Genomic DNA, 25,483 nt, shown 5'->3' with positions numbered 1-25,483 from the left:
GAGGCAGGGGCCCGAAAGCAGGGAGAAGGGAGGAGAGAGAAGAGGCATAAAGAGAGTCAGAGGTTCAAGAGAGAAGAAGAGGGAGTGGGTGGGAAAGACAGAGAGAATGGAGAAAATAGAATATAAAAGAATGCAAAGCAGAAGGGTAGATGGAGTGAGGAGACAGCAGAATATACCAAACATAAAGTGAAAGCGAGACATAATCACAGGTAGAAGAGAAGATAGAGAGCAAGATATACAGCAGTAATCCATCCGTTGTATTCCAGAGGAAAAGAGGAAAAGGGAAAGAGCGAGTTTTGAGAAAGGAAAGGAGAAATCGTAGGAGGAGGAGAATGAAGTAAGGTAGGGTACGGTGCAGCACAAGCAGAGGAGGGAGCAGGACCATCAAACACGTCAGTACATTAAGCAGCAGGGAGGAGAAGCGTGTGGAGCAAAGGAAAGGATTGAGCAGGAGTAGGAGTGAGAGGAAAATATGTGAAGGAGTGGAGGAGTGGTAAACAGAGAGAAATAAACAACAGAGCAAAGTGTGAGGATCACAGTCACTCTTTTCAGCAGACACTGTTGAAACCGTGCGAGTGCGAGGAAGGAGGTGGGACAGGTCGTGACCATGGAGACCAGGGGCAGCTCATGAGAAGCATAAATGTGTGTGTGTAACTTTGTCTCAGCTGTACATGAAACATTAAGAGTGTCTTACTGTAGGTGGTTGTTGTTGTTGTTGTTGTTGTTGTTGTATGCAGCATTTGAAATGCACTGGGTACACATGTGAATGAACAATCAGAGGGAACATTGCTCTGATACCCACAGCAACATGCAGACAATGCATTTGAAATGCTTTATGACTTTGTACTGTTAGGGATATGTTAGCTGACTAGAGACCATGTTCATGATACATTCAGTGCCCTGCAGAAACCCCAGTTTTGCCACTTTGTTTTGAAAGTTCAACTGTTATCAGAAAAGTGAGAATGTTTACTGGTGATTCTGGTTACAGACTAAAATGCGACAAAGATGTAAAAATGGAAAGAAAGAAAGAGAAAAACAATCAATCAGTGCAGGCAGAGTGTCTTAAAGGTTCATCAAATCAAATCTTAGATTATGTTTGTATTCCCTGTAGAATGAAATGCAGAATCTCTCTTGTACACAAATTTATTGTGGAAAAGAAAACAACAACAGACCAGTCAGACAATGAGCCTGTCTGACAATGCTGAATTCAAAGTGAGACAAAGTGACACGGTTATAGATGAAATGTACATGTTTGTACTGTAAAATGATTTGGTTCAGAATTTATTGTTTGGACATATCATGGCCTCTAGGGGGCAGGCAGGTACATGTGTGAATACAGTGAATACTGTGATTGGATGTGTGAATGGGTGCTTCTCATCCAATACTGTACATTTTAAAGAATGTTTTAAATAATTCAAATGTTTCATATAACTATATATACACGACATATCCTAGTTTTAAAACCTTTTAGACATTTCGGGTTATGAAATCCTATATTCTTGAACCTATTTTGGAGATGCATGGGTTCTACAAGACACTGAAAATAGGATGATCAGTCAGCAGGAGTTGATCTGTTGTACATAGAACAGCCATCCACAAACACAACTCTCAGCAAAGCACACTGCAGTCGTTTCCTACTCTGCTTGCCTGACACCAGAAGCTGTGTCGAGTGTTTTAAACTGCTCAGAGGTTGGCTGTAATTGGTGAGCAGCATGAATGTCGATGTGCTTTCAGTATATCTATGTGTATGCATGTCGTGTAACCCTGTGTTTCTGGTGGGGGGCCAGTCTGGGCTGCCGGGGACCGCCTGGAAATTGGGTACTCACAGAACTACTTCCACATGGTCCAGCGCCCACTGGTCATGTCCTGCGCCGTCCTGACGTGGCTGCCACCATCGCAGCATCACCCCCTTAACTCTGGCCTCTCTGCAGACACCATGGGAAACATTGTGAAGTCAGTGGGGGTCAACAAGTATCAGATATTATACTTGTTTCAAACCAGCCTCATGAAGTAAACCATCATTATTTAAACAGTTACCTTTGACTTTATCAATAATTAATAAATCATTTGCAAAATGCTTTATACCTCAGTTAGAAACCATTATAAAATATATATGTGACAAATGTTCGTTTTTTTTTTTAATCGAGAACACTTTGCCAAAGTGTTAACATTCTGGAAAACAGCTGTAAGATATCTGGGCTTCGAATTGTACATTTGTAAATAAATAAATGTTATTTGATGATGATAACCCTAACAACATAAATGAATAACTTTTATAGCATGCATGAAGGATTAGAAAAGATAATTATGAAGCCATTAGTAACAACCTTCATTCGTGATGTTTAAACTGAGTGTCTCTGCGTGTCACTCACAGTGGAATATTGTAGGAGACTCTCTGGGCCTTTATGAAGTCTTTGGGCTGGTGCTGAGCGATGACGTGCCAGCTGACTCCATTGTTGACGCTGTACTGCAGCAGCACAGCCCGGTCCACTGTGTCCGCCTGATCCAGAGCGATGTTACAGCTGTCTGTCTGTGCCACGCTGCCGATCTGCAGCACAAACATGATCTTACTGCGGGGAAACAGAGAAGAGAGAGGGTTGGAGAAAAGGAAACATTAAAGGTTGATAATACAGATCCTGGTGTGGGGTTCTGTACAGTATCTGTTGGTAGTACCTGTACCTGGCTCTAGTGAGGTCCAGTGGTTTGGTCACTGCCTGCCTCATCTTACAGCCATTGAAGTAGAGCGAGTCTCCGTGGGCATGAGGTGAGAGCTGCCCACAGCCGCTGCCCACCCCCCCGCCCTGGATCAACTGCCAGTTCTCCGTAGAAACACTGCCGGACTCAAAGTTATCCTTGATGGAGCTGGGCAGTTCGTTGCTGGAGAGGGAGCAGTCGTCGCCTGTTGAGGTAAAAGGAAGCAGAGACGAGGTGATGACATTTGATGAAATATGACAGGCCAGTTTACCAATGCCATGTTGGAACACTGTTCAAGAGATGGCCTTCAAAAAAGCTGTCTCAATCGCAAGAAAACACCTTTACTTTGTACCAATAATCTATCTAAACAGTACTTATAGGAAATGATGTTGTGTATCTAGCTGCGTAGATGTAATGTTTCTGTTTGCAGCCCACCATGGTATCCCTCATCACAGATGCAGACTGCTCCACTTGTACAGTAGCCGTGGCCACTGCAGAGCCCCGGGCAGGCCTCCCCGATGTAAACATGGTCCACGCCCCAGCTCTGCCGCTCTCCTGTCCCCTCCTCCTGAATCCAGCGGAACTGGGTAGCCCTAAAAATACACAACAAGTCAGGAACACTAACCACAATAAAGATTGCTGCATGGTTATTCAACTGTTTTGTTCCATTGCTAAGAACGGAAATACAATATTTGTGTGCTCCCACCCTGAGGAGACGTGGTCTGGCAGCTGGACCGTGACCCTGGTCCACGTGGAGCTGTTGACTGGACTGTAGATGGTGGACTCGTGGAACTGGAAGGGAGAGCAGCCCACGTTGTTGACTGAGGACGGGAGGCACTCTGACTGAACCAGCTGCCACGAGTCAGACCTGGAGAGAGAAAGTGAGAGATGAGAACCGTCCATGTTAAAATACATTTTATATCTATTTCTATGAATTAAAGGTGGGGTAGGTAAGCTTGAGAAACCGGCTCGAGATACACTTTTTGTTATATTCCATGGAATGCTCTTAACATCCCGATAGCAATGAATATCTTAAGTGCTTTGACAAAAAATCCCTAAAAAAATGTCATCTGTGGAAGCCGTAGTACTGTAAAAAGCACGACCAATCATTTTAGCCGGCCCGGCTAAAATAACTGGATGGCCTACCTGCCTGTCAGCCTTCCATCTGTGCACAAACTTATCTCGTGCCCTCATTGGTCATGTGCGCGTTCGTGTGTGTTGGAGGAGGGGCTCTGTAAGGAAGTGGGAGATTTTTTCCGGCTGTGTATTTTCAAATTCTAGCACACTCGAGCTGGTTTCTCCAAAATGACCTACCCCACCTTTAAACAAATTAAACACCATCACAGAAATGAGAGCGGGAGCACTGAAAACGGTCAGTTTAAATGGTCAGTAGCTGGTGCAGATTCAGGCTAATGACCCGTGCTATTGACTTGAGATTTAACATTGATTTTGTCATGACACCACCTTTTCCTTCTTCTCCATCTATTTTCACAATAAATGGAAAAACATTTTAAAGTTTTGGTGTCAACTATTCGCAAAGGAAAAATACACCATCAAATAAAAAAAAACCTGACATGACACTTTCACAGTTTGAAAGTGTTTTCCTGTATAACATTCACGTCCTGCCTTGCTTACCTTGCATCCTTCCTGTACTGCAGCAGGACAGAATGATGGTCCTCACAGGTGTCTGCCTCACATCCGACAACAATCTGTAACAACAAGACAGATGTACAATAAAGGGTCAAAGTAGGAGGCAGCTTTTAATATAGCAGGTGTGTGGCTCTCTTGTAGCACTGTACCTTAAACTGTAGAACATATCCAGGCTGCACTATTAGCTCTCTAGTGGCCAGGATGTTGTGTGTCTTGTCTTGGTTCTTGTTTGGCCAGTACAGGTGGAAGGAGGGGTTTCCACAGAAGCCAGCTGTGCGCACAGCGTTAGGGTAAAAGCTCCAGCTCTCCTCATGTGAAACACCCTCTGGTGGAAGGCAAAGACGAAGGCAGAGAAGATTAAATGAACTTGTTATGACTGGTGATCTTTGCATCACTGATTGTATCAACACAAACAGACTCACCATCATCAAAGGTGTCAAGCAGGGTGGGAGGGTTGATGTCTGACCCCCCCACTAAGATGTTGTCGATGGCCCACTGTGCTCTCTCCAGGCTGGGGGTGGCAAGGCCAGAGGAAATGGTAAATGGTTGCCACCAGCGAAGGCGAGTAGCATTGGTCAGAGATTGCTCTGGGAGGACGATGTAATCTCTCCTCACCGACACGTACTTCAGATAGTCCATCTCATGCAGCAGTGTCCAGGACACACCTGAGGACCAGATATGTACAGTTTCAAAATGGATGAAAACAGATTACGATTAAAAAGAAAAAATGAATGGAAGTTATTAGTGCACCTCCATCAGTGGAGTAGTCCAGCAGCACGCCCTCTTTACGACATGTTGGACGGTGGCACATGGTCATGTTATCTTCACTTCCAATCCTGGCCCAGTACTCCACAAACCTATCCACAAAAACACAGTTCCAAATGCACTTAGAGAAGCACTCAATGTATCAGAGAATGTCTTGCTGTGGTTGAGTACTAACTTTGCTCCGCGGAGGTCCAGGTCTGCAGTGACAGCCTGTCTGGCATCAGCTCCTCCAAAGTACAGCGCTGTCCCCTCCACCAACACCCCGCAGTCTGTGCAGGGTCTGCCGCCCTCCAGCACCTGCCACTGAGGGCCCGCAGACCCCTCCCAGTCAAAACGCTCCTTCAGGGATGCCTAAAAAAGAACAATGACACAGGTATCTGAATCAGTGAACATCTCAGACAGCTAAAGTCTACTACTCTTTTAGTTTTATAATTAGAGTATTCATTTTTTTTCTTTTAACTGTAAGAGAAGGTCTTAATTTGTTGGTTTTAAACTATTCTGTATCTCTTTTATGCATGTTTTTTATGAATCTGTTATTCCACTATGTTTATCTAATACGTTCCTTTCTTCTTATTATGTGTTAATGTTGATGTAAAGCACTTTGAATTGCCTCTGTGTCGGAAAATGTGCTATATAAATAAACGTACCTTACCTTACGACATTTAGACTTTTAAAAACATATATAAAATGTCTTCACTATCTAAAACTATGTGAAATTTGGTAAGTTAATTGAAAAACAATGATGTTACCAATTACTTTATTCAGAAAAAAATCTACAATTCTTCTTCCCATGTCTTAGCCCTTTTTAGCTTTTGAAAAATGGATTCGAGGCTAAGATGTACCACAAGTGAAGGCTTCATTGTTACACTCATAAATTGAATGCCTTTTAACAATCTCCATGGGAACGCTGCTACCTTCAGAGCAGTGCTGGCGTAGCAGTTTGGTCCGGTGAATCCTGGGTCACAGAGGCAGCGCTGATCCAGACAATCTCCATGTCCTCCACAGTTGACGCCACAAGCTGGCCCGATGTAAAAGTTCTCCACACCCCACTGAATGTCTGAGTGCTGCTGGAAAAACCGGAACCGCACCGCTCTGGAAAAAAAGACAAGATTAAGGTTAGTCAAACAACACACATACTTGTTTCATCATTTACGAGACAATGATTTTAATAATTAAAATGACAATAATGAAATCCATCAATAATTAAGGTAAAGTATCCGTTGATGGTACAATTAAATATGAAGCAGTACTGTATGTTTTGTCAGAAGCATGTGAAGGTATGAGGTGGCATGACTCACGTGTCAGCCAGGCTGTCAGGCAGCAGATAGACCGCCCTCTTCCAGCCTTCAGCAGGGAAGAAGACTGACGGCTGGGACACCTGACCTCCACAGCGGGGGTCCGCAGGAAGGCATTGGGGCACCAAGTACTTCCAGGTCACTCCAAAGTCCACTGAGTACTGGACATGAATCTGCCGGTCTGCATGACGCTCTTGCACACTACAGCCAACTGCAATCTAAATAAAAACCCAGATATTAACAAAAAAAACATCATAGCAATATGTCACTTTAAGATACATTTGATACACTAATCATGCAACTCACATAAGTGAAATAAAGTTACCTTGAACTGCATGACCCAGCCCTTGTCAGGAATAATATCATGCGTGACAGCATACACCTCTCTCCCATCAGTATTGCCACACACCATCACTCCATCTGGAGAGCTGCAGAAACGCTGCACTGAGCAATCCTCTGAGAACAACCAGTGATCGCTGACTGAGAACAAAGAAACAATTCAAAAGTTACAACACAAAGAGGCTCTTTTAAATAATAAAAACAATAAGACATAACTGTACATTATTTCATTGAGGCATGGATTCAGTAATACCTATAGGAGTCTCCTCCTGCTCCCCCGGCTGCCCCGTCCTCCCTGAGGTCTCGTCAGCAGCAGCTCTCTCATGGTTGGGCAGTGCCACGCCTCCAAATGTGTCAGAGATCTGCGCTCGCGGGTCAGAGCCGGCGATCAGGACGTTATCCAGAGCCCAGTCACTGTGGTCCGCTCCCTCATGCTGAGGCTGCCACCAGCGCACACGCACCCCTTCCTGACGGGCAGCAGGGGGCAGCAGCACATTCACAAACCTGAACAACAACAAAAACATGAAGAAAGTCACATAAGTCCAAAATCATAAACAATGCTCCATTTCCCGTTATTTAGTAGCTGTTGATTTATGTGTGTTTACCTGCAGAGGATATGCAGATGAAAATGATCTTTCACATCACAAATCACACTTTTCTCTTTGAGACTAATGTTTTTTTATGCATTGTCCTTTTCGTATTAGGACTAATAATGATAACTCTGTTGCATGCAGGAGGAAATATCCATGAGTCATTGGTAATAACAATCTTACCCGGGCTTGGTGTACAGATCATAGAAGATCTCTGTCAGCAGGTGCCAGTTGATTCCTCCATTCAGACTGTACTCCAGAAGCACTCCCTGGTTACGGTTGCTTGGTGCGATCATGCAGCCGTACATGAAGTAGAACTGGACAAACTCAGCGTTGGTCAGGTTCAGGTCCACTGTCACCAGCTGACGGCTGCAACTCTGTGCACAGACACAAAGAGAAATGTAGTGTATGAGTCCAGGTCAATCTGGACCATCCTTCTAAAAACAAACACAAAAGATTGAAGCATGTACATTCTTTTTATCACAAAGAACAGTTCAGTCAGAAAACGTTTAACAGCAGCATATACTGTAGTTTGAGTTTGCCGTCTAGGCTTCGGCCTCATCGCTCCCTGTAAATATGTGTTACATAGTACATAGAGGAGTGATGAATAAATAACTGTCCCTTGAAGCCTACAGGTGGATGCTGGGGCGGTGGTTGGGCAGAAGATCAGCAGCGGGGCAGAAGAGTGGCAGCAGCAGCATTAACGAGATTGTATTTGGTTGGTTAAATAAGAGGGTAAGGCCACACGTATATGTATCATTGCTGCTCGAGTTGACTGCACTAAACTAGCTCGCATTATCCATTACTTAGTGTTAACCAGAATAATAAAAGTGACAGAGGTACATTTGAACTTTAAGAGTTAAACAGAGCAGTCATTTATCTTGATAAAGCTTCATGCAAGACTTTTACAAGGCTGCTCCTGAGAGGTTTCTCTGGCAGTGTGTCCATCCACATGAAAACCAGCCTGTCAATAGTTATCCATTTACAACTCTAAGTGCCTTGGGAAAACTTAAAGGGGACCTATCATGCAAAATGCACTTTTGTACGTCTTTTATACATGAATATGTGTCCCCGGTGTTCCAGGGAACTCACCAAGTGTCAGAAAACACAACCCTCTCTATTTTCCTCGCTACGGCTATTGGGCCAACTCTCCACCTATCAGGGGAATGTGGGGTTGGGCCACGGCCGGCCATTGCCGCTCGAAAGCGCTGGAGACGCTGTAGTACATATGCCAGGCCTGTAAGTGGCGCTGTAGTCTGCCACAAAAGCAGCGAAGAAGACTTCCCGCCCATAGTTACCATGGTTACCCTTCTGTTTATTCTCCGCTGTGGCTTTCTTTCTCCCTCCCCGAGGCAAGCGCTTGCTCCCGCTGCTTTAATTCAATGCAATCCCTCCCCGTCGAGGCAAGCACTGTAATTCTCTCCGGTTAGTTCACCAGCAGATGACAAACACCAACGTCTCCGCCTCTTCCAAGGAACGAGGGGACCGTGCGGCAGAGTTTCAGTTAGGTTTTCTTTCGCTGGTCAAGATGTCCGTTAAAGTTTAAATCTTCCGGACAAAATTAGAAAAGTGCCGGTCAAAGGTCTTCTTTGTTATTTATTGAGCTTTAAAACAAATGAATAACGACTCTATATAATAAAACACGGAGATCTCTTTTTCTCCCCCTCTTCTGACAGCCCAGCAGCTGATCAGAGCACGTCTCCCCTCTCCTGCAGGGGGGCGTGGTCAGCAGAATCAGACCCGTAGACAGCAAACAGCACAGAGAGCGAAATGAGGCATGGCTAAAATGCATGATCTGTTTGGTATTTTGAAAACAGAAACGTATAAATATACCTTATATAGGTATGGCCCTACAATATATAATTTAAATATAGCATGATAGGTCCACTTTAAGCTGACATAAGGGCAGAAAGCTACTTACTTTGTGGTCTTTATATACTCAAAGTACGGTCATTCAGATATCTGTCCTTTTGAACTCTCGCTGAATCATTTGTTTGTCCCATTCAATCCTCAGATGTCTGTGATTTTGAAGTGTTGGTTCTTTCAATCTCTAAATACCATGGATTCAAAGGTGGGTTGTTGCGTATATATTATGTATGGTATTTATGTAAATGCTATTGAATACTTTATTCCATATTCATTGCATATTTCTCTTCCACCGAATCCCTGGTTGTGGAATAGTTCATAATGGAAAATGTTGTGATAAAATAAAAAGGTGTATTTACCCCACTGAAGTGCAGAGCAGCTCCAGAGGCCACGGCTCCACACACAGTGCTGAGTTTCCCTCCGGTGAGAACGTGCCAGTGGGTGAGAGAGGGAGCTCGACTGAAGCTGTCCTTCAGCTGTGAGGGCAGAGCACCCACGGGCTCATCGCAGTACTCTCCCCCCCACTCTGTGTCACACCTGGGGAGGAGAGGGGAGTCAGATACAAATATTATAATAGAAAGGAAAACTAACAATCAAGTTATAATGAGATTTATTTACATACAGATCCTTGATTCAGTAACTTTATGTGACCAAATCATTAGGTCAAACAATATCCCACCTTCAAATAAGCAACATGTCCACAAAGTAATGCAAAGATTAAGAAAATAATGTACTTGAGGTGTACAAAGGTGTATTTCGCTCGAACCCCTTGTAGTATGAGAAGTAGATATATACATGCGTGAGGTTGCCTTTACTTACACACAGGAGCTCTGTTGGCAGCGTCCGTGCCCAGAGCACATATCAGGGCAGCCATCTCCAATATAGAGATTATCCATCGCCCAGGTCTGCTGCTTGTCAAAGGGAGCCTGCTGGAACCACCGGAACCTCGTGGCTGGAGACCTAAAGGCATAGATACAAGTGTTAGATACATCTCACAGGTTAAGTTTAAATAAATAATGTTCAGTATCAAATATTTAAATTGCTGACATGGCACTTTATGCTTCTGACATAAGCATACAAGTCATGTTCGGGGCAGTGCTGACCTGGCATACGATGGGATAGGCAGGGTAATACGGCCCCACTTGTTGTAAGTGTCAGAGACCAGCAGCCTCTGCAGGGTGTAGGAGGTGCAGTCGGGGCTCGTAGGCAGACAGTCTCTGACCAGAGGCTGCCAGGTCAGACCCAGATCCAGAGAGTACTCCAACTCTACGGCTGCGGAGTAAGAAGAGAAACACAATCGTCAATGTTATGTATATTCATGAAACTGCATTAAAAAAAAATGCAATCATAAACACAGCCTAAAAATGAAAAATAGGATATCAGGCCTTTTTAAAATGTTCATTACACATTTAATACGTTGAGAAGATGCTTTGCAGATTAATCAATAATGAATGAATTCAGAATTGACTTAATGAACAATTATTGTTATGTTTCTTATTGCTTACAGTAGCAGGAGTTGGTGACAGAGCAGGAAGCGGAAAAGTCAAACTGGATGAAGGCGTCTTGACCCAAACTGATGTCAGTGGTTACAGCATAGCGAGTGTTGGACTTCTCTATGAATGCGAAAGCAGGCCCATCAGAGCCACAGACAGGCATCCGGGTTCCTCCAGGGTGGAGCAGCCATGAGCGCCCGTCGATCGAGGAGAAATCATCCTCCAAAGGTCCCCAGCCACTGGCACTGCCCCCTACTACCACCTTTGGGACAAAAGATACAAGTTGTATGGTCAATTTGTAAGGGGGACGAAAAAAATGAAGGTTTTTCATGGATAACATCAAAGATGATTAGATGCTTCACTGGAAATGACTTATTGATTGATGGAAGGATGGATGACTGGATGGATCCTCACTTACTGTACCTGGTCAATGACCCATGGGCTGAAAAAGTGTCCATTCTCAGAAGGCTGCCACCAGCGGAGGCGAGTGGAGGATGTGCGGGCGCGCAGCGGGATCTCCAGGGCAACCAGGCGAGCCTGATTGCTGTTGTTGCTGAAGAGGAATTCCTGCAGGAGGCCCCAGGTAAGACCCCCGTCCACAGAGAACTGCAGCAGGACTGGCTGAGAGCGAGGGTCAGGAGCCGCCTTACCACAGCCAAGACGCAGGAAGAACTGAACAAACCTGCAGGGTACAGCCATTAACACATGATATTATCACTATAGACTGGAGTTTAAACTACAACAAAACATTGTTGTATGGTGTATTAGTGAGGTCTGTTGTTTGTTTGTGTGACTGTAGCTATACCTGGCATTGGACAGATCCATGTCATTGGTGACCAACATGCGCAGGCCGTCTTCACTGAAGAAGAGATGGTTTCCGCTCGACATGATACCGCACTTCCTGGATGGCTTACCACCGCTCAGTAGTCTGAAACGCTCAGCATCTATAGCGCCACCTAAAGACACAAGGACACACACAAACACACACATAGAAAGCAACAAAACATTAAGCACAAAATAGTAAATCCTCCATATGCTGTATTAACACATCAGGATAACTGTAGTCCAAATAGGACCAATTTGATGAATTATTAAATGATTTATTTTGTGTCTGTAAGTTGGCGTACCTTCAAAGTCTTCCTTAAGGAAGTCAGGGTGGGGGGTGTCAGGCACAGAGCAGTCGGGTCCAGAGAAGCCGGGGTCACACACACAGTGGCTGCCACCCACACAAGCCCCGTGACCATTACACATGTCCTGACACTGAGGGCCAATGTAGATGTTGTCTAACGCCCATGTTGGAGGAGAAGAACCAGTTGAAAAGAAACCCTGATACCAACGGAACCTCACAGACCTGAAGAGAGGACAACATGCAGGGATTAGAAAGAGAAAAGCATAAACTGATTATATGAACAGATATTGTCTTGAAAGCATATTATACAATTGGAGAAGGTTTTCCCTTGTGTACATTTATGCATCTGTACAGGATGTATTCATGTGTCCTTACCCGCAGAGGCGAAGCTTGCCAAAGTGAATTACCTCCCTCCTCCAGCCCTGTGTTGTTCCAGGGAAATAGACGCTGGCAGGGTGGAGCTCTGTGGAGCACAGTGAGGAGGGCTGGGACCCTCCGGCACATAGGGGCACCAAAAGGTGCCAGGTGGCACCAAAGTCCCGTGAGAACTCCAGACGCACCGGGTTAGAGGAGGAGCTGTCAGCTGTGCAGCCCACATTAATCTGGGGAGACATAAACATACACCACATCAGTGAAGATGGCAAGCCATGATTTATGTTTTGAATGAGTGAGTGTTATTATTGATGCTTTGGAGAAGAAGTCATCAAGGCTGGGCTTGTTTACCTCAAACTGGATGATAGTGTTCTCGTTCACGTCAATGTCCCTGGTGGTGATGGAGTGCTCTCCAAGCTCGCTGGAGACAAACACCATGGCTGACTCATCCTCCTCCCTTCACACAAACACAAAGATTCATCAAAAGTATCAACATCTTTTTGCAAGTTTTATCCCCTTTGACTTAATAGATGATACAACGATAGAGACATTTTCAAGACACCGTCATTGTCATCATTCAGAACTGTTTTTCTTACATTCCAGTCTTCTGGTAGGGGCAGTAGAGGCCAGTGTTTCCCCCGGGGAAGAACAGCCAGTTGGATTCATTGGGGCCGTCCTCAAAGCTGTCGATCACCACCGGAGGGTTGTGTAACGAGCTGCCGTCAATGATGAGATCATCTATGACCCAAACCTCCTCCTTCTTACCTGAAGGGGATACAGTTGGGGAGATTGCTGCACACTGTTTCTGGGATGATGAAAAATGTATGCAAAACGTTAATGCAGTTTGCGTCCACTCACCGCTGTTGTAAGGCTGCCAGAGTCTGAAGCGCGTGGCGTTGGTCTGAGCGCTGGCTGGCAGCGGCAGGTGGAGGAACAGAGTGTCAGTTGAAGCTGGGAAGTAAAACTCGTCGAGCATCAGCCAGCTGATTCCTCCGTTCACAGAGTACTGCAGGAGTATTGAATGGGAGCGCTCTGGGACACCTAGAAAAAGCCCACAACTGTTATGACAACATCCTGAGAAGAAACAATATCATAAATATCAAAAATACAGTTTAACAAAGAAGAAACAAGTAGTATATGTTACCTTTAGTGATGAATTTAAAGGAGAACTGGATGTAGAGAGTGTTGGCGCAGTCTAGATCTCGTGACACTATCATTCGCAGACCATCCTGCAAACAGACAGAAAGGATTGCATTGTTTTGTCAGATAAAATGTCAACGTCATTTAACAACATTATTATTTCTCTGTATCTTTTTTCTACATGCTGTTTAGGACCCATACCCCTTTGAAGATAAGGGCAGTGCCAGATTTGAGAGGCTCTCCGCTCAGGGTTCCCCTCTCTGCTCCGTACACCTCGGGCCACGTCTCCTGCTGCAGGTTCTCATTAAAGTCCTCTCTCAGTACAGATGGCAGGGGGGCCAAAGGCACACAGTGGGCACCTCCATAACCCTTGTCACAACTGTGTGAACATGGGGCAAGGTTAAGTAACATCTAGGCAGAATATAACTGTTAAAATGACTAAAGCTATGCATAAAAACATGTTTTACTTACATGCAGCGTCCATTGTCACAGAGACCATGTCCAGAGCACATCCAGGGGCAGCCAGGGGCGAGTAACAAGTTGTCTAAAGCCCATCCTTCTGCTCCTGGGGTGAAATGGGTTTGGATCCAACGGAAACGAGTTCTGGGGGAACTAAAGCATTCAGAAGAATTTCGTAAAGAAAAGCGTGTGCCCCTTCAGACGATAAACCCATTTTTGTTTGACTATTTATGGTTAATTAAAGTGGACCTATCATGCTATATTTTAATAATATAGTGTAGGACCATACCTATATCAGGCATATTTATACTTTTTTTTTTTCAAAATACCAAACAGATCATGCATTTTAGCCATGCCTCATTTCGCTCAATTTGACATTTTTTAGCTCTGTTTTTGCAAGGGCTGATTCTGTGAGAACAGCACCATCTACAGGCCTGGCATATGTACTACAGCGTCTCCAGCGCTTTCGAACGGCAATGGCCGTGGCTGTCTCCTCCTGATTGGTGGAGTTGGCCCAATAGCCGTAGCGCCACTGTCCTGACGTCAGGACAGTGTTCAAATCTGGATCAGTTTTTATCAGATCCGTTGCAGCCCCTTTTTTAGAGATTTGGGTATGGAGGAAAATAGAGAGGGTTGTGTTTTCTGACACTTGGTGAGTTCCCTGGAACACCGGGGACACATATTCATGTATAAAAGATGTACAAAAGTGCATTTTGCATGATAGGTCCCCTTTAAGTAAAAAAACACATACTTAGCGGCACTGGGCAGATAGACGGTGATCCTTCTCCAGTGTTTGTACTGGGTGGAGGTATAGATGGAGCTCTGAGTATAGCCAGCGCAGCCAATGGCAGGAGGCACACACTCCGGGGTGATGAGGGCCCAGTGATGGCCGCAGTCTGTGGAGTACTCCAGTCGCACACCATGAGAGAAGGAGGTGGACTTACTGCAGCCCATACTCAGCTCAAACTGCAGGAAGGACGATCCTGAAACCTCAAAGTCCCAGCTCTCTGCATATCTTGGTTTCTCTGCAGACACAATGTCAAATCAACGTCACATTTTTGGTTTTAACCTTAACCTGATTCTAGTAATCACACTATATTACAATGTTTTAACTTTTGACAGCGCCTTGAAACAATTCGGTTGTACTGTATAGGTCTGCTTGGATTAGAAAGTTTGGTTCAGCCAAATACTGTACGTTGTTCATCCCTAACTGTGCTGAAATAGGATCTGAGGTATTTGAGATAAGTCGGTCATAAAAAATGCATGTTACCAATTTTCTATGCCATATTAAATACAACTTTACAACCAAAACACAAAGTCCAGTTGCAAATAAAGCCTTGAAAATCTGTAAAACAAGCACAGCCTTGTTTTACAGCGCATATGAGACTCTCCTTGAAGTCAATAAGTGCTTTATGTGTTTACACAGGGACACCGGAGCTTTATATTTATAGATGTGTTGCCGAATTGATTTAGCTTTGCAGTCTTAATTAATGGCCCCTGTTGTAATGCAACTCTTGTGCAAAGTAAATCTGCTCAAAGCCTGATGCAAGCATAAATGTCTGGCAGGATTTTCATTCAGGTTTGCTCTCATTAATAATGCAGGACCCACAGTGCCACAGTGAACGGGTGATTCAATTTCTGCTTTTTGTGTGGGTAACACTGTGATGTCAATGTACAGCCATCTATGTGGTTTGTTGAGTATGTGCATATATGTGTTGGTTAACTAGATGTGCTTATGCATGGATGTTTTGTATGTTTTATTTATAACTCATCGTGCAACTGTCCAGCTGATTTGCAGCAACATCCTGCTTCACATTCCCTACAATACATTCACACGGCAATTCACTCATTACAAAATGAAGCTTTACTGAAGCAGCTTGGTGTTTTACTCAGTGGCCACTTAACAGTGTTCATTGAGGAAGTGACTTCTTCACTTTGCATGCAGACACTTACTAAGCAAGTCTAAGAAATTCAACTGATATCCCTGTAGTCAAATACTTAAAATGTTGTTGGTATTGTATGGTAATGTGTTTGTGTCACTCACTATCAATGGCCTCGGAGTTGAAAGTAAGTGCCGTGTCCAGAGACAAACAGTCCACAGTCACCTCCCCTCCCTGAATGCGGTACCAGTTGTGCCTCAGAGGCGTCGTGCCGTCAAACTTGTCATGGAAACCTGTTCTTGAGCTGTCGTTCATACCAATAAAGACATCGTCTAAAGCCCACTGGGCCGAGTGTTTTCCTACAAGGATGGAGAGAGATAAATACAAATGGAAAAAACAAAATTGTGCTTTAATATCAAAAAATATATTGCATTTCTTTAGTGCTTTTCTGTAGTGTTGTGCACATTAATAATGGACTTACCTTGCTGTGGCTGCCACCACCGAAATACTGTGTAGGAAGTTTTGGCTGCAGATGGCAGCTCGATGGTCACCACTTGCGGCTCCAGGAAGGAACTGAAGTCAAGCTCCCTGACAAACTGCCACTGGACACCATTGTTGGTAGAGAACTGGATAATGACACCTTGAATCACAGAACACAGAATGGATATATATTTAAAATCATTGTCATAAATGCAGAACTAAGTCAATTAAGTACCTGAAACAATACAATATAGTGCAATACAAATCAAATAACCAGAAGCCCTGATTATTACAGATAAGCTGTTTAGGAGGCTGGCAGTGTTTTATCTGACATTGCAGGAACGATCAGACTGAGCCTTCAGCACTGCTGCGGGCTAGAGATCCACAATCTGCTGACTGGTGAACAAAATAGAACCGACAACAGTAGACTTTGATTCTCCATTAGAAAAAGCACCACACAGTCTTGGCTGGATCACAGGATGGATCAAAGACAGAGTAGTGAAGAAACAGATGGAGACAAGCCAGAGGTGAACAGATCAGATTTGTAGCTGCTCGCTTCAGACTGCACTGTTAAGAACAGCCACATGAATGCAGCAGAGGGCCTCAACACAGGGTGTGATAACTACCTTCGTTTCGGGAGCGAGGCCGGGTGCAAGTGGGACCCAAACTCTTGCTGCCAATTCGGATGTAGAATTGCACCAACCTGTGTGTAAACAGCAACAACAACATTTAAATTCCACACTAAACAAACCACCAAATCAACTGGTTTCCTGTGCTTACAGATAAAAAGCTTACAGGTGTGTGTTTGACTCACCGTGTGTTAGTTGTGTCTAGAGGCACTGTACGCGCTTCCCTCCTCCCAGGGCTACTGAAGTAAAGAGCTTTGCCCTCTCCAATGGTGCCACAGCCGCCTCCGATCTGTCCCCCACTTAGACTCTGCCAGAGTGGGCTCAGCTTCCCCTCAAAGCCCTCAGTCAGCTCTGTGGGACTGGCTACAGCTGGGACACAACTATCCTGCTCCACTGTGGGGGGAAACAGGGAATCACAAGGTATAAAACATCAGGAACATATTTGTTATTGTTTAGTGCTTTATTCTTTTTCCTTTTCTTCCTCAGTGTTGTACCTGTGTATCCCATATCACAGAAGCAGACTCCAGAGATGCAATCACCATGCCCCCCACAGTGGTTTGGACATGGCTCAGAGATGTAGACCCCATCCAGGGCGAAAGGAGGGGCATCTCTGTACATGCTGCTCTCCTGGAACCAACGAAACCTGGTTTTACTGGGAAAAATGAGTGGAAGCGAATTAGGGAATGAGAAACAGCAGGCATTTCAATTATACCAGTCTCTGCTATAACTGCATATTCCACGTCTAAAGAAAATGAATAAAATCACAGTTACATCTTTGCACATTGAATTGCATGCCTGTTACCATAGCTACCTGGCAGCAACATTGCGTGGTACGACCACAGTAACCCTGCTCCACTGTTCGTAGTCTCCAGTGTTGTAGACTGTGGGCTCTCTCAGCTCACGGCCGCTCCCCTCACAGATGCCTGCCCCAGGGGTTCCTGGGTAACATCCCTCTATCACCAGCGCCCAGGTACGGCCGGCATCATGAGAGTACTGCAGCATGACTGGAGCAGACGGGCTAAAGTCTGACTCACAGCCTATGTTCAACTTGTAGGGGAAAGAGCGGACAGAAAATAAAGGTGAGCTTATTCTGATTAAGTTTGCCTGCTTGTATTTAAAGTGACATCTTTAAAATACTTGCTGACTTTCTAGTTTGAACTCGTTCCATAAGTCTACCTTAAACTGAAGGGTATATCCATGGCGCAGGGCAAGGTCTCTGGTGACGGCCACCCTGTCCCCATCGGAGCGTCCAAACACCATGGCAGAGGGCGTCGAGGCACAGAAGCTGTCGTTGCTCTCCCTAACCATGCCTTCATTACCCAGCATCAGCCACACACTCATCTGGTTCAGAGGGTAGTCGAATGCTGGCTTTTCGTAAAAGTTCTATAGAGACAGAGACATTTATTTTAGTGTTTTGTTTCAACAGGTAAAAGCACTATTCTTCATATGATAAGTGGATATACGTTAGTGATTCCTGACCTGTGGTAGAGTTGGATTGGCCATGGGGATGATGTGTTTCTCCCTCTCTGATAAAATGATCACATCATCAATAGCCCACTGGTCATAACCGTCCCCAGAGTGAAGAGGCTGCCACCAGCGAAACCTTGTGGAGGGGGTCTTAGAGGCCAAGGGAAGCTCATAGTGGACAAAGCTGGGAACGAAAGAAGAGGCAGGTTATGTATATCATTCAATACTCTTTTCCCATACTGAATACAAAAACAGTAAAAGCAGATCTCTTGATTGGTAAAGATGAGAAATATAAATGTCTTCTTCATCAACGCGGGATCTCTCACCGAGGCTTAGTGAAGTCAGTGAAGTACATCTCAGCGATGAGGCCCCAGCTGATGCCTCCATCGTTGCTGTACTGCAGCAGCACTCCTTCCTCCCGGCTGTCGGCCTGGTTACACTCCGACCAGTCTCCACCCACCCGCAGGTAGAACTGCACGAACTCCGCCCATTCAGTGTCCAGGTCCCAGCTCAGCAGCTGCCTCAGCCCGGCCTGACAACAACAGGAATGTTACGTACATGCATATTGAGGGAGGGACAGTCAACAACATGTATAAGCTTGACAACATACTTTTAGGTGCGTTATCGTTTATATCCATTAGTCAAATCAAATCAAGTTTAATTTATAAAGCACATTTAAAAACGATTTTTGGTCGAGCCAAAGTGCTGTACATGTAATAAAAGCACACTACAATAACATAAGGGAAAAAAGTGGTCAGAGTAGATGTCTACTGTATCATGGCTTCTTCAAAGTGATCACTACATAAATAGTTTAGTAGTATTGTTGGGCAAATCATTCATTAAATGGAAACTTTGTTTTGCCAATATCTTTGTCAATCCTGGAAAAAATAAAGCTGAAGCTATGCGTACAAATTTACAAAAGGGGTAAGGGTTACTTCAATATAAAACTAACCGAATATTGCACCCTCCATCCATTGAGAATTCAATTTCCATAGAACCATGATATGATCAAATAAAGTATGTTATATGTTTTCTGGTTGGAGTTTATACAGAGGTCAAAGGTCAGCAGTATTTGACAGGAAAAAAACAAGACAGTAGTTACAGATTGCATTCTGTTGCTCTGCCAAGTTTGCACAATAACAAAGTATTTATCTTAATAACACAACATGTTTTAACCTTTGTAATCTGGATCTGGGTTTGCACCAAAACACATTTGGATAATTATAGGATTTATGGCCCTGATCTTTTTTAAGTAAGTGCTATAGTTTTTGTAAAGATATGATGAAGTTTTGCAATGTTAAGAAATTGCTTTTTAAAGTCTTTGATATGCATGTGGATCTGGATGTTGAACCAAAACATTTTCACTTGTTAATCTGCATACTGACAAACTTTACTTCAATCTGTTGACTTCAACCATAACAACTAACAGAAAGACAAAGGACAAAAAAACATGACATTCAACAGATTTATAGTTGTTTTACCTTGCTGAAGTACAGGGACGATCCAGATGAGACCACCCCACAGCCCATGTCAGGGGTGACCACCTCCCCACCAATCACCTCCTGCCATGTGGCCAGCATTGCATCCTGGGACTCAAAGTCAGAGAGTACACTGGAGGAGAGGAGGGAGGAGGGCTGGCAGTCTGTTCCAGAGAAACCATCATCACACCTACAAGAGAAGACAGTGGCTGAACCTCCTATCCTTTATCTATCCCACAAACATGTATCAAAAGATAAGAGTGTGTGTGTGTGTGTGTGTGTATGCTTGTGTTTGTGTGAAAGCTGACCTGCAGTGTCCATGGTCACACCAGCCATGTCCGTGACACATGTGTGGACACTGCTGTCCGATGTAGATGTCGTCCAGGGCCCACTCGTCCTGCTCTCCGTAGTAGTTCTGAATCCAGCGGAAGCGTGTGGCACTGGACCTGAAAACACACACACACACACACACACACACACACACACACACACACACACACACACACACACACACACACACACACACACACACACACACACACACACACACACACACACACACACACACACACACACACACACACACACACAAACTGTTTAATAACATGAATAATAATGAAACTGGACAAAGTGTACATACAGTAGATGGAAGAGACACTGCTGTACTGTAACTTAGAGCTAAATGAAACTGATACAAAAAGTAATATAATGATAAAATGCATTACATGATGAAATAGGGAAACAGTATTTGCTGACATGGCAACCACATCATCATGTTATACTCACTTAACTACTGCTCTACTGGAGATTTGTGGATTTAGTCTCCTGGCAGTTAAAGATTATTCTTATCAAATGTGTTGATTTCTATTTCCTGTGTGTGTGTGTGTGTGTGTGTGTGTGTGTGTGTGTGTGTGTGTGTGTGTGTGTGTGTGTTTGTGTGTGTGTGTGCGTGGGTTCTGCTGCTGTGTGAAATGAAGGTCAGCAAGAGGGCAATATCGTCATCACATCATCTCAGTTTAAGGTAGGCTGGGGATGTGTCTGCAGTGGGGGTGCATGCTTGTACATGCTCGCAGTTCGGTGCAAGTACAGTGATGACAGATGAATGTAGAAGTGTAGATAGTCAGGTTTAATGGGGGTTTTATAGCGGGAAGGTTTCTTGGCCTGCTGCTTCGGTGACCTATATCAGACCACCGCCTAATCATAGAAAACTGGCTGCGTCTGTTTTATTATCATTTACCGCTATGACCCCGTGACCTCCCATCACACCCTGCAGGAGATTAGACCGACTTTATTTAGGAGCCCGGGTGGCAGTATGACATGAAGGTGGAGGTCACAGTGATCCGTGTGGAAGGTTTATGTGATTGTTAGAGTTGATCTATGTGTGAGGCGAGGCTGTAACAGTACATGTATTTCTCAGGAACTGTTCAGTACAGGATGACTGTTTCAGTATGGGACTTTTTTCATTTCTGTTCGCCTTTTAAACTGAATTATTACAGTGCTATTATCGTTATGCAATGTGATTACAGTATTGGCACATGAAGAACTTGCTGTGTTACAGCAATGCTGACAGACTGTTTTTTTTGTGATTTAAGATTACATCAAGTTTGACCAGATGTTAATATTTTTGTGGTTAAGTATCTAAATAATTGAAAGGACCATTTGCCCAAAAAATATATCCAAGACCCCAAAAATGTATGTCTTTGTCAGGGGATTGATAGGAAAAGTATAATTGTGTGATTTCTTTCTGAAAAGTGCATATATTAAATGTTGAAAATGACTGTGAACAAAGCACGCCAAACCTTTTTAAAGCATCACTTGAAATTCTTGGTGCATATGAACAAACATGTGTATGGAGATGTGTGTCTATGTGTGTGGACATGTAGACATTTACAATAATAGGTGTAGACGCACTATAGTGTCCTCTGTTTTAACTTTACACAGTCCAGTAAACACTGTACAGTATCTCAGGTGCATTGTGCTTGTTAACTACAAAAGACAACATAAAAGATCAGATCCCAGAGGGCACTTTGTGAATCTTTTTTTCTATCTAATGTACAGATGATAGCTTCTTACCACGTCTTCTGAGGCAGAGACAGAGTGATGCGTCTCCAGTCTTTGAACTCTGATGGGTGGTAGACACTGGGAGCTGTAAACTCAGAGCAGCTGGGCATGCCAGGCAGACAGGCCTAGGTGAAAAAACAACATTTTATTGCAATATACTTTTGTATATAACCATTTTGGGCTAAAAGGCATTAGCTAATGTTGTTACATAGAATTTATTATCGCAGATTTAGTTTAGTTATACAATTCTTCAAAAACAGCCTGATATTCTGATGAACCACCCTGAGGCTACTTCAGCCCCACAGTGTATGCTCATAAAAGGCTAAAGCAGGATTATAGTGTCTCTGACCTTGAACACTGAAACACAAGCCCAGATTAAAAGTACAGGACATTCAGAGAGTTACATTCTGCACTTGCCAGGTGACAGCAGTTTCATGCACATGGGAAAATGAGAGGAAATTCACTGATGGAGGACTCATTACGCCCTATTCAATTCCAAAAGCAATAGAAATCTTGGCAGATACTTTGGTGCCTTATGAATATTTATGAGCCAGTTGTGATCACAGAAAATCTATGTTGAATTATGGAAAGATAATCTGCTTGCTGATTCAAGTATTGCCATGTACTTGCTAATAGTAGGATGATAAAAAGTAATTGCGATAATTTCTCATCTGAAACAAAGTGCCACATTTAAATATATTTATATATTATTACAGAGCCTGTAATGGGTAAATCAATATTCATGATCATGAATTAATGATATGTTTCCTTGTCTTTCCAGGAGGACTTCCACAAGTTTAAATCCTAAATAAAGGTGCAAGACGGGCTGTTAAAACAAAAGGGATCAGTATTAACAATCAACATGGAAACAAATGTGAAAATGTATCATGCCCCCTCACCTCTTTGACTAGGTGCCAGGTGAGGCCGTGATTGGTGGAGAACTCCAGGCGGACCTGAGTGTCAATGTGAGGGGAGGGCTCGCGGCCGCAGCCCATAACCAGTGAGAACTGAAGACTGTAGGATGCTCCAATCTGCATCGACTGAGTTTCTACGTAACGAATACTGGAGCCAGGGCTGGGCTCCCCAGAAAAACTAGAGAATAACATGAAGAAAGAGAAATAAAGTCATACAATAAAAGCAAAAACCTTTAAATGCTATTTCCAAATAATAATATAGTATATACATTTGCCTCAGAGCATTAAGTCTCCTACCTGAGAGTCCAGTCATGCTGACAGTAGGGCTGGACGTGGCCAAGGTAGAATCCAAGACTCTGTGTGACGTCCAGCACATTGCTGAAGTCAAGACTGATGGTGTTGAACAGCACAGAGGTCATGCTGATTTCATCCAGAGCCCACACATCGTGACTGCGGCCTGAATGGTACGGCTGCCACCAGCGGAACTGAATGCCAAACTTACGAGCACCGGCCGGGAGTTCAACTGACACGATCCTGGTCGGGGGGGGAAAGTGATGATTACACTGATTTAACACTGGATGGAAAGTTTGCTTGACGTAAGTAATGCATGCGCCATAAACACAACCCACAGATGTGAGAATAGTGGGGGTGCTATCCAAAAACGTTTAAGCTGAAATGAATCACGCAAGTTTACTGAACTGTGACTCAGACACTGACTTGGATCTAAATATTGGATTATAGCGTCCTGTTGGAAAATCTTAAATAGATTTGGACACAATGCAGATGGTCAATATAACTAGCATTAGTGAATACGTAATTAGTCTTTAGTTTGTTATTGCCAACTTTGTTTCCTCAAATAACTGTTTTCATATTTGCCAAGACAAATTTCACATACATGTGATAGAGGAAGACCCTGCTCTTGCATCTGCAGGTCAGATAGTTGTGTAAAACTTGACCCTGACTCACTGGCCCCCTTTGACCTTTCTTGTGGTGATGAAGAGCTCTGAGACCCGGCCTGCGCAGCTGGAACTCAGCCCACTTTGTCTTCATTACACATAGATGGCTCTAACTGGCTCAATGGGTCCCAGTGGCTTACACCTCCAGCACACCATTAGCAGCACAAATGTGTGTTAATGGAGTCCTAGTGTCTCTGTAGAATCACAAGGATGCGAGTGTGTTCACACAAACACACACACACTCTAGGCACTGGTGTTACCTTGGTTCATGGAAGCCTTGGTAAGGGTAGTGCTGCAGCAGCGTCCAGGTGATGCCGTTGTCTGAGGAGAAGTGCAGCAGGACTCCCTCTCCTGGCTGGTCTGGGGCCGGACATGAGCTCAGGGTGCTCCGGCTGCCCAGGCGAAGTGTAAACTGTAGGTATCTGCAGAGAATAAAAGAAAGAAAATTAAAGCAAAAGGACCCAGTAGGAGGGAGAAGAGGCGTTGCAGTAGCAGTTTGGATTAAAAAAACATGTGTAACATAAAAAAAGGAAATGAGAAACAGAAAGAGAAAAGGGCAGGTTGATTAATGACAAGAAGAAAAAGTAAGGTGACCAGGATTGTTCAGGAAGGAGAGGTGAGGGAGAAAGGGTAGACAAACAGACAGTCGAGCAGAGAGGAGGTGGGAGGGAGGTGGCAGGTTGATGGATGAGATGATTAAATGAATGAGGACAAAATTAGATGAGAAGAGGTGGAGGAAATGAAAGAGTAAAACGGGGAGAATAAGAGTCACAGATCACATCCATGTTTCCATGTTTACTGTACATGTAGCACAAATTGTTGTCCTTTAATGTGTTCCTCGGACACATTATCATCTAATGTAATATGTATTATAACACCCGTCATCGATCTCTGGCTGCTGCTCACCCCCCAGCTCTCTCTGTCCTTGGCTGAGCTGTGCTTTCAGTAGCGATGCAGTTTCCTCTTTCAGGCAGCTGTTCACTCAATCAGCCAGGAAACTGGCATTAAATATGGCCATCAGGTGGCACACTGAGCGCCGCAACAGGCATAATCAATCTAACACAGATGCCATATCTAACTTCACCGTTCCCTATCTATCTGTCTCCCTCACATTTTTATCCATCCCTTTCATTCCTCCTCTCATCTGCAGTCCCCCCCATGATCACAATCCATCTCCCCGCACAGGAACAGGAGTGTGAGGGAAAGAGGGATTGCTGGAGGAGGAGAGTGGATAGCTGACTGGCTGGAACATTTGGAGTATCAATCAGAAGTAAAGACACCTGATGAAGACAAGCCACGGTTTCACAAAGTAATCTACTGGTGGAAAGATTCCGTAGAATCAAAATCTGCTTGTGTGCATGTATCTTTATGTGAATGAAACAAAGTTTGTTCAAGTTTTTACATTCATGATCCTGTTCTCTATCAGCTCTTTTATTACCTGGCCTGGGAACTGTCTAGTGGAGCCGTAACCAAGTGTCTCCTGCTGTCTCTGTTGAAGACAAGGGCCTTTCCACTGGCCAGCACCCCACAGCCAAAGCTGACCTCAGCCCCGCGAAGTGAGGAGAAGCTGTGGTAGGAGGAGAGGCGAGGGCTGGAGAAACCCTCCGACAGGAAGGCAGGGAAGGTCTGGGAGGCGAGCTCACAGGCTGGACCACTGAAGCCTGGGTCACATCTGGGAGGTAAGGAGAGGAGAGGAGAAAAAGGTAGGACGAGACATTAAAAAAGAGTGAAGGTTATTAACAAGAAAAAGAAGACAGAGATAATGAAAATCCATTATAATACAATTTGATTGATTTTGAATGGTGATTGGCGCTGTAAGGCATTAG

At 44.2% G+C, this 25,483-nt stretch overlaps 1 protein-coding gene across 2 annotated transcripts in view; it reads right to left on the bottom strand.

Annotated features, from left to right (window-relative positions):
- The window catches only part of reln (reelin), a 92,754-nt gene that overhangs the window by 4,077 nt on the left and 63,194 nt on the right, over positions 1 to 25,483 (bottom strand). Inside the window, exons 18-63 of one of the 2 annotated variants that reach the window (XM_034146062.1) lie at positions 25,096 to 25,329; positions 23,918 to 24,079; positions 22,999 to 23,235; positions 22,687 to 22,879; positions 21,800 to 21,912; positions 20,035 to 20,172; positions 19,730 to 19,916; positions 18,575 to 18,780; positions 18,261 to 18,432; positions 17,958 to 18,164; positions 17,593 to 17,828; positions 17,276 to 17,433; positions 16,967 to 17,174; positions 16,779 to 16,855; positions 16,154 to 16,312; positions 15,837 to 16,031; positions 14,544 to 14,817; positions 13,805 to 13,945; positions 13,535 to 13,712; positions 13,338 to 13,422; positions 13,052 to 13,234; positions 12,790 to 12,958; positions 12,545 to 12,650; positions 12,197 to 12,423; positions 11,820 to 12,043; positions 11,498 to 11,648; positions 11,116 to 11,374; positions 10,705 to 10,954; positions 10,303 to 10,471; positions 10,019 to 10,159; positions 9,559 to 9,736; positions 7,517 to 7,710; positions 6,997 to 7,247; positions 6,730 to 6,884; positions 6,408 to 6,622; positions 6,024 to 6,201; positions 5,285 to 5,460; positions 5,095 to 5,201; positions 4,767 to 5,009; positions 4,494 to 4,669; positions 4,330 to 4,403; positions 3,401 to 3,562; positions 3,130 to 3,287; positions 2,674 to 2,899; positions 2,373 to 2,570; positions 1,827 to 1,925 (exon numbers count right to left, since the gene is read on the bottom strand). In XM_034146062.1, the coding sequence (XP_034001953.1) occupies positions 1,827 to 1,925; positions 2,373 to 2,570; positions 2,674 to 2,899; positions 3,130 to 3,287; positions 3,401 to 3,562; positions 4,330 to 4,403; positions 4,494 to 4,669; positions 4,767 to 5,009; positions 5,095 to 5,201; positions 5,285 to 5,460; positions 6,024 to 6,201; positions 6,408 to 6,622; positions 6,730 to 6,884; positions 6,997 to 7,247; positions 7,517 to 7,710; positions 9,559 to 9,736; positions 10,019 to 10,159; positions 10,303 to 10,471; positions 10,705 to 10,954; positions 11,116 to 11,374; positions 11,498 to 11,648; positions 11,820 to 12,043; positions 12,197 to 12,423; positions 12,545 to 12,650; positions 12,790 to 12,958; positions 13,052 to 13,234; positions 13,338 to 13,422; positions 13,535 to 13,712; positions 13,805 to 13,945; positions 14,544 to 14,817; positions 15,837 to 16,031; positions 16,154 to 16,312; positions 16,779 to 16,855; positions 16,967 to 17,174; positions 17,276 to 17,433; positions 17,593 to 17,828; positions 17,958 to 18,164; positions 18,261 to 18,432; positions 18,575 to 18,780; positions 19,730 to 19,916; positions 20,035 to 20,172; positions 21,800 to 21,912; positions 22,687 to 22,879; positions 22,999 to 23,235; positions 23,918 to 24,079; positions 25,096 to 25,329 (8,229 nt within the window). The remainder of the gene's footprint in view (positions 1 to 1,826; positions 1,926 to 2,372; positions 2,571 to 2,673; positions 2,900 to 3,129; positions 3,288 to 3,400; positions 3,563 to 4,329; positions 4,404 to 4,493; positions 4,670 to 4,766; positions 5,010 to 5,094; positions 5,202 to 5,284; positions 5,461 to 6,023; positions 6,202 to 6,407; positions 6,623 to 6,729; positions 6,885 to 6,996; positions 7,248 to 7,516; positions 7,711 to 9,558; positions 9,737 to 10,018; positions 10,160 to 10,302; positions 10,472 to 10,704; positions 10,955 to 11,115; positions 11,375 to 11,497; positions 11,649 to 11,819; positions 12,044 to 12,196; positions 12,424 to 12,544; positions 12,651 to 12,789; positions 12,959 to 13,051; positions 13,235 to 13,337; positions 13,423 to 13,534; positions 13,713 to 13,804; positions 13,946 to 14,543; positions 14,818 to 15,836; positions 16,032 to 16,153; positions 16,313 to 16,778; positions 16,856 to 16,966; positions 17,175 to 17,275; positions 17,434 to 17,592; positions 17,829 to 17,957; positions 18,165 to 18,260; positions 18,433 to 18,574; positions 18,781 to 19,729; positions 19,917 to 20,034; positions 20,173 to 21,799; positions 21,913 to 22,686; positions 22,880 to 22,998; positions 23,236 to 23,917; positions 24,080 to 25,095; positions 25,330 to 25,483) is intronic. The other variant, XM_034146063.1, reaches the window with a different exon arrangement.

This window comes from Trematomus bernacchii, unplaced genomic scaffold (genome assembly GCF_902827165.1).
Source record: "Trematomus bernacchii unplaced genomic scaffold, fTreBer1.1, whole genome shotgun sequence".
In the NCBI taxonomy this organism is placed as follows: Eukaryota; Metazoa; Chordata; class Actinopteri; order Perciformes; family Nototheniidae; genus Trematomus; species Trematomus bernacchii.
The sequence above is the reverse complement of the archived record's forward strand: the minus strand, read 5'-3'. Positions and strand labels throughout refer to the sequence as shown.